At 46.5% G+C, this 8,180-nt stretch overlaps 1 protein-coding gene across 1 annotated transcript in view; it reads left to right on the top strand.

Annotated features, from left to right (window-relative positions):
• The window catches only part of lcor (ligand dependent nuclear receptor corepressor), a 93,507-nt gene extending 85,806 nt beyond the window's left edge, over positions 1–7,701 (top strand). The window contains exon 7 of the mRNA XM_008298937.1: positions 5,148–7,701. Within this exon, the coding sequence (XP_008297159.1) occupies positions 5,148–6,273 (1,126 nt within the window). The 3' untranslated portion in view covers positions 6,274–7,701. The remainder of the gene's footprint in view (positions 1–5,147) is intronic.
• The last annotated feature ends 479 nt before the right edge of the window (positions 7,702–8,180 follow it).

Genomic DNA, 8,180 nt, shown 5'->3' on the forward strand with positions numbered 1-8,180 from the left:
GTATCTGGACCTCCGTCTTGACAATCCGACAGCCTTGATATCCGACATACATTTAGTGTCGGATTATCGAGTCACGACTGTAATTGCGATTTTTCGTGGCAAATTGTACTCCTTGATTTTTGATAGACGTGTTTAAAGTCAGCTCCACTGTGGAATAGATTTAAAACAGGACGGAGTGTTACCACATGGAGATGCTGCCAAAAGTGTTCCTGTCACACAAGGAGGACTGAACAGGTTGAACCGTGGGTCAGACGTGCTGCATAACACAGATCCTAAATTGCAGCCTTTGTGATTTGCTAATGGCGTTTAGTTTTCAGCTATTCAGGGCTGGTTCACGTACTGCAGCTGTATCTAGATGCCAGATAAGCCGCGTTCCAGATATTAGTACGATTAATCTCTTTGTGTTTCATATTAATGGCGTTTGATTCTCTGCCAGTGTCAATATTTAACCGCTATTGTTTAATATTTTGAACCTTTATAAGCTTCACGTGGGTTTAATCACAGCTGCGTGGAAACAGTCGGTGATATAACGCCGCCGATGGAGGCAGCGTGTGCACCTCCACCACTATATTTAGTGCAGCTGGAGCGAATAGACCGAAGCGATGCAAAGGTCTGCGGGTCCTGAAGGGGCCGTGCCCATCCTCACGCTCTCATGGTCGTCCTTGAGCGAGCGCTGCCGACGCCTCCCACCATTCATATCTGAATTATTGGTTTCGCTCTGCTGATCGATACCCGAGCTACCACGAGTCTCACGGCGAGGTTACACACATGTTTGTATACAGGTATTTATAACCCTCATCTGCCCCACAGTGAGACGACGGAGGCTTCGGCTGCTTTGTCTTCTTCAGAAAGCCGATCTGCGTCGGAGCTTCTATTGACGAGCCTCCGCATTGCATCCCGTTAATTTATTGATGAACACACTCTGCCTTGAAGTCATGTTTGAATCAGTAGCCGTCATACTCGCTCCGCACATCAAGGGGGAATAAACAATCGACGCTAATTGCGGCTGCCATTTTCAGGAATGCTTTTGATCTGTAGGTCAGATATGGATTGGGAGAGGTTTGATTCTCGGAGCATACGTGGGCACAGAAACCTTCACCCACCGTGTCAGCGGCGTCTCTTTGATCCAGCCGTGAATACACCTCCGACTGCTTCTGACCGGAGATTTGGCGCTGACATTAGAGTTCGCGGGAGTCTCAAAGGGCCGCGGTCTTCTTGGTGAAAGCTAATGCTGCCTGGATACAAAGCTACCGAACAAAGGCAGCATTTACAAACAGCCGCTTTGGACCGAAACAACCAGAAAAAGAAGTTATCAAAAGAGCAACAGTAGCTGCAGACGTTCAGTCGTGGATCTGGCATTTACTCCGCGGCTTTGAAGGATATTTCTTGTTTATTGCGCTTTGGGTCCTACTTTTATTGTTTGGGCCTATTTTAAAGATCAGTTATTAGTCCAGCTTTCTACCTACACACAGTTTTCCTGTGCAGTGAGAAACTATTATCCACATTCAAGATGCCTGAGTTTGCTCCCAGCGCTCCGGCTTAACGGCTTCCTTACAAACCGTCTGTCTTGGACCTTGTTGTTGGAATCTGGTTTAGAAATTCTGGCTCAAAGTAAGAAACTGAGGCCTCGTCCACACGTAGTAGGGTTTTTGTAAACTCCTTCCCCCTCCATCTAGAAAAAGCTAACGTACACACCACCTCGTTTTTAGAAAAGAATTTATCCACACCGAACCGCATCAGTGCGTCGTTCATCTTCTACGTGAGGATGTAAGAACTCTGACGACAGGAGCGATGACCGGGACGTTCGGAAATCGTCACGCCGTTCCTCAAAGTTCTGGCAGTGACCCAAAACCAGCGTCGGTGTCTCTGACGGAGAACCTGCCTCGGACGTGGAACGGCGAGGTGTCGGAACATAACCGTCCATAACGTCGTCCTGTGTTCCTGTACGTGGAGCGCTATCTGGGCCCGGACCAGAGACGACACGGTTCTGAGGGCGTCCATGCTGTTTCCAACACAGGTCGTGATGTAAAGAACAGATTTTGTCGCAGGCATTTGGAAACCTAAAACCCGGTTACTGATACAGACGCATAAGCGGAGGATTGGCAGGTCTTCACTTTGGTCGGAGGTTTTTGAAAGAATCGTTTTTAACGCCGTAAATCTACGTTTTCGTGCGGACGACAGGACGAATGGTAGAAACTTATCTTCGTTTTGTGAGACACCCTGGACGAGGCCTGAGCGAACAATGTTGTTTTTCACTCTAACGCAGCATCGTGTGATGATGCACTCTGCAGGCCGGGGCCCAGCGGCTGAACCTCGCTCCAGCATTTCCACAACAGGACTGAAGGCAGAATTAGAAGCAGCACCTTAAGCCCCTCAGGATGGGACTCAGTCTCCTTGCCAAGGCCCCAAAGCCCCGAGGCCCTAAGGCCCCGAGCGAGCCCCACTCCCAGTGAGGGTTCTACTGATCAGGTCATGTAATATTAACTACAGTAGGAGCCTGCAGTTCCACCCCCACTAACACCCATTCATCAAGCAGACAATCCCCGAAGCACACGGCAGCTTAGTCTGTGCTTTACAGGTTAGCGGCCTTTAATTTAAACATGTTTCTGACCAGGTCTGTATGAAGAACCTCAGAAAGAACTACACATTTGTGCTTTCCTTTAATATTATCCTGTGTCTTTAAACATAAATATTGCTTTTAATTATATTATTTAATTGCTGTTTCTGTCGGCAGTTGGCCGCGATAAATAAAAGAGCTGCAGCTGTATGAGAACAACACCTTCTGGTTTGAAGTGATGCTCTAAACCAGTGGTTCTCAAACTAACATAAGTTTGTGTTCGTGACCCCCCAATTAGAATTTCTATTATATCATGAGTAATAACCTGTTGTTGATGCATTAATGCGTTAAAAATGAGTGTGTTAATTCCACTGATTAATCTCTAAATTAAAACGTTAATTTTCTTTTGAATGAATTAAATTTATTTCGAACAAATGAAAGAGAAAAAAGAATCTAAAAACAAAGGAAAATCATTTTAATAAGACCAAAAAAGAATAATAATAATAATAATAGCACAAAATCAAAGAATATTAACAAGTTCAAACAAGGAGTGGGAAGACGTATACGCTTTTAATTCTGACAGCCCTGATACACATTTATTTGATAAATGTAGGCTTTATTATTATTATTATTTTATTTTATTTTTTAACAATGATCTGCCGACCCCCTGACATGATCATGGGACCCACTGGTCTAAATGTCGTTTCCAAAGATGTTCCCTAAATAACAAGAACACAGTCGTCACCAAACCTGCCGTCAAAATTAAATGCTCCGACACAAAAACTCAGAGTTCCTGCAGCACTCCTTTGAAAAGCGTCTGAGCGCAGAACGCTCACGCTGCTGCTCGGGGAACTCGGATCAAACAACCAGATGCTCGAACAATCTTTTAGCCCGTCTCATTGGGGGATCCCCGTCTGTCATGTATATTTCTTTGCTCTTTCTATTTTCAATAGCGAAGCCCTTCAGATCCGCCGTTGCTGTCTGCAGCCGCCTCCCCGATGGCTGCATGCTTACTGTAACAGAACGCTCCATTAGAGTGTCGACTCCAAAGCCTCTCGTTAACCCTGTATTGTTTTCAGCCGGCTCCAGACAGCCCACTGTGATAATCTGTCTTAAAGCTCCTACTGGGGACTCCCCACATCGCGCAGTCGCTCGCCCTGTAGCTCAGCCGAACACGTTACACCGCCGAGGTACCATGTTTCCCTTCAGCTTCTTCTTCCATGTTCCCTCCGCCGACTTGACAAGCCGCTTCCTGTAATTGTGAACCTATAGGAGTGTTTTTTTTAAAGAGCCTTACCTCTGTTGCTATAGTTACTTAGCAGAAGGTATATCGGCTGCGGCAGCACGAGTGGAGGCACTTGACATGTAAACGTATGTTTCAGCACCAGACATGCTTTTCAGAAATTTGAAGCACTCGTCATGTTTGCAGGCCCGCTGAGATGAGCTTCCTCTTATTTTGCTTCAGCACCGCTTCATTTATCCAACATGGCGCACTAAAAAAAAATGTCAAAAATCAATAAATAAATTACATTTATCTGGACGCCCTGCTGGGTAAACAGACGCTGGCTTTGGGGGAAACAAAAAGATAAATTAACATGTTTTCTATGTGCTGCCAGAGGAGCTCAGCAGGTGAATAGCACACGTTACTTTTGCCACAGTGTCAGGAATCTTCTTTGATTGATTTTGGTCCCAAGAAATGTTTTAATTAAGACGTAAAGAATGATTTCTAAAGGGTCCTAAATAGTCATGCACCATATGGAATTTCAAGGCAACCAATAACGAGGTTTGTTGTGGCTAACGCAATATTTACCTTACGAATTGAAAAGTAAAAGATAAAATACATTTAATTGTTGGGACCAGTGCTGTCATGATATTATCACAGCATCTTTTTTTTGTGGCTTTTTCTAGAGTCCAAATATGAGCTTAAGGAGCTGCAGCGAGACTCCAGTGTTGTAGAGTTAGTTACTGGGATTGTTCATGGTTTATTATTCACTGGAGGGGCTCTTTAAGTGAGATTAATAGTATTTAATTATGAGATTAAAAATGTAAAGCGCAGTGCCTTTGTTTCCTCTGTAACTACAGAGTCGGCCGATAACAAAGAGCTGTTTGTGAAACTAAGGTTACAGAAGCTGAGGTGCTTCTGAGATGTGCTTCACTGAGCATGTCTGCGTGGGAATTCAGAGCTTTGTTTACTCCGTGAATATGTTGGAAAACATCGATTCATGCAAACTGCCGTGTTCTCTTATTTGCTGCGAGTCGTACCGGGCGCGTTGTGTCCGTTCGTTTGCAGAGGTTTAGCCGGGTACAGGAAAAAACGGACCGGAGTCGATTAGTTTTGCATTTTAGACGACGGCTGAAGGTCCTTCCAGAAGCCGTGGTTTTTCTGAGACTGTTTCAGAAATGTACTTGTGGTTCTGTTTTCTATTATTTTTCATCGCTAAGACTAATGACGTGGCAACTTTTTCTCCCTCGTCTAGAGAAATTAAACAGTCCAGTGATTAATGATGTACCTCCGAGCAACACAATCTCAATTCAGAAAATGCTCTCAGAGATCCGATTCTAAATGTTCTTCTTGTTCCTCTCCACCCAGGCGTTCCCTCAAAGCCGAACACGCGCTGTCGGAGGTGGAGGAGGACGACGGCCTGCTGCAGAGAAGCTTGCAGGACGGACTGAGGGAGAACTACTCCAACTCCTTCAAGCCCCCACTGGCCCGCTCGCTGCGTATCAAGGAGGAGCTCCTCAGCCAGAAGCACCGCCTCTTGAGCCAGCCCGCTGCTCTCTCATTGGCTAATCTCGAGTCAGCTGGCTTGCTCAATCACGGGCAGTCCCACTCCTTGCTCGGCCAGAAGGGCTCTTCCTCTTTCTGGGGAAGCAAGGCCCACCTCGAAAGCCTGATGAAGCTAAAGCAGGCCAGTGGAGCTCTGAGCGACCTCAAAGACCTGCCAACATTCCTGGAGAATCACCACCACAACCACCACGGAGCCTTCTCCTACAAGAGTTCCCTCCACCATCACAATCAGGTCTCGAAGGCCCAACATCACCACAACGACGGCAAGAGAGACCAGGGCCACTCGCCTCCCGTCGACCTCAAGATCCCCCAGGTCCGGGGCATGGATCTTTCCTGGGATTCCCATGCCTCTGAGCTGTATGGCTACGGGGCCATGGGGGTTGGGGGCGGTGGCCACGGGGAGAACACCCTGAGCCGGAAGCTGAGAGCCATCCTGCCCAAGCAGAACCGCCGAGGGGGGAGCCTCGGAAGCCTTCTGGACGGGGCAGCCGACTACTGGAGCGCCGACTTGGACCACTCCAGCTCCGGGCCAGCGTACTCCATCTCCGACGTGGAAGGGGACCCGAACTCCAAGCAACCGAGGAAGAAGAGGGGCCGTTACCGCCAGTACAACAGCGAGATCCTGGAGGAGGCCATAGCTGTGGTGATGAGCGGGAAGATGAGCGTGTCCAAGGCACAGAACATGTATGGGATCCCACACAGCACCCTGGAGTACAAGGTCAAGGAGCGCATGGGAACCCTGAAGAACCCCCCAAAGAAGAAGCTCAAGCTGATGATGAAGATGGAAGCAGGAGGTCAGGATTTTCCCACCGAGTCGGAGAACACGCCCACTGCAACTCCACGAGACGACGGCCCGCCGCTAGCAGCCGCTGAGCTCCAGGACAATGTAAAAGAAGAGATTGATGACAATTTCAAACCAATCGACTAAACGACTTACACATGTACACCTCAGTCAAATGACTTAAGTAATTTGAAAATGGATGGGGCTTTATTTGTGCCAATTTACTTTGCAGTATCTGGGTGAGCACAAACGCAGGGATAATATGAGGAGGATTCTTAAAACAAACTGGAGAGAAACAACCAATCGGACGGTTTTTAACGGGCGTCACTTGAGCGACGCCGTGCGAGCATTTGTTCAGCTTTTCTATCCAGGGGCTTAACAAATGCGGCTAAAGACATGAGTTAAATGACAATTAATGAAATTTCCTTAAGCATGCTGATAATCCCCAGCCCAAAAACCCAATCTCCCCTCTTTTTCTGAACTCGATACCCAAGAAGCGTTGCTGCTTATAAACGCAGTTTGGGCTTTGGATGATTCCGATTTTTGGGAGGGGAAAAAAAAAAACCCAGAAACGAGGGGAAGGTTGAAAAATTAACTCCCTAAAAACAAACTGACAAATTAATCCCTTTACCACTCCCCTCTTTCACGGAGTACTAGCTGAAAATTGGTAAGTGAACTGTCTATTACATTCGAAGCCAACTGTACGGTTTAATCATACCATTGATATTCCTCACCAGGGTTCTGAATCAAACCCATTCTCTTATTGCCAGGTAGCCATGACGCTTTAACTGCAAACCTTTTCTTTCCTCCTTAAAAAAAAAAACTACTCTGCTAATCTCTGTGCGGACGAAAGCAACATTAACCCGTCCTTTTTTTGAACGAGAAAAGACACACAAAAGTCATTCAGGGATGCATGTTTGTGAGTTTCGTGAACACTACTGACTTCTATAATCGACTTCTTTTCCTCTCTCTTTTCGTTTTGATTTGTTTTGCTTTCTTTTGCACTACACTTTGGGTCTGGCGCTTGCAGACCAGGTTACCTCGGCATTGTTGCCCATGCATCATGCACTTATTATGGTCTGTCACTGAAGCCCAACCTTGCAACGGGTCAGAGGTGCGCGTCGCCTGTGCACGCTGATTCATATTCAGATGCAGGAGGCTCTTTGACTCTCTTTTTTGCCAAGGGACAAGCTGAGGGGTAATCTGATTATGAATCAGCTGGTTTTTTTAAGGCGGGATGCTACCTCGTGGACCTCCATCATTCTCTCACTGCTGATCCTGGAAAGCCGGAGCCACCTGCAATTTGCCCTCCGAACGGCGACCAAAGTGAGCTCATCCCCTCATGACGATCTTTGCCGGATGGAGGGAGGCCTTTTAGGATCAGACTGTGAAACTGTGCTGCTATCCAGTTCATCACTTAGCCCCGATGACGGCTTTAGCTAGCCCGAGCTAACGGATTTTAGCTCGTCTTAGCTAACAACATATTGCTAATGAGTTGTTCTTCTTTTCCTTTTCTTTTCCTAATCAAGCCAAGCAGAAGCAGCTTAGGTGTTTAAACGATGATATTCTTCTCCCTCAAACTTCGAAGACAGTTTTAAAGGCAGTTTACTACAACGATGTGCATTTATAGCGGGGTGTTAATTTTTCGGGTGGCGGGTGGGTAATATGCAGTGGGGCGGGGTAGTTGGTAGGTTAGGGAAAGGCAGATTTTAATATATTATAAGTTATTATGACTGACTATGTAAAAGCCAATCCATGATCCGGGGTGTTTTTCTTTATTTTTCTTCTTCTTCTCCTCATTAACTCAGGGTAACTGAGACAGACGACGTGGGTTTAGACAAACGGTAATTTCCTGTTGGACCTATTAGTAGACAGAGCGGAGGACAGCCACGCCGCCCACCGACGCTTCGTCCGTGGGACGGCCGCACGATCCAAACGGCAGATAGACCTGCTTAACGAATCATGGAAGAGACCAGAAAAAACACCGACGTTGTGGAATTAACTTATGGCGCTAAACTTCTAAAATAGCACTTTTCAAAAAAAAAGAAAAAAAA

This window comes from Stegastes partitus, unplaced genomic scaffold (genome assembly GCF_000690725.1).
Source record: "Stegastes partitus isolate 25-593 unplaced genomic scaffold, Stegastes_partitus-1.0.2 Scaffold1361, whole genome shotgun sequence".
NCBI lineage: Eukaryota > Metazoa > Chordata > Actinopteri > Pomacentridae > Stegastes > Stegastes partitus.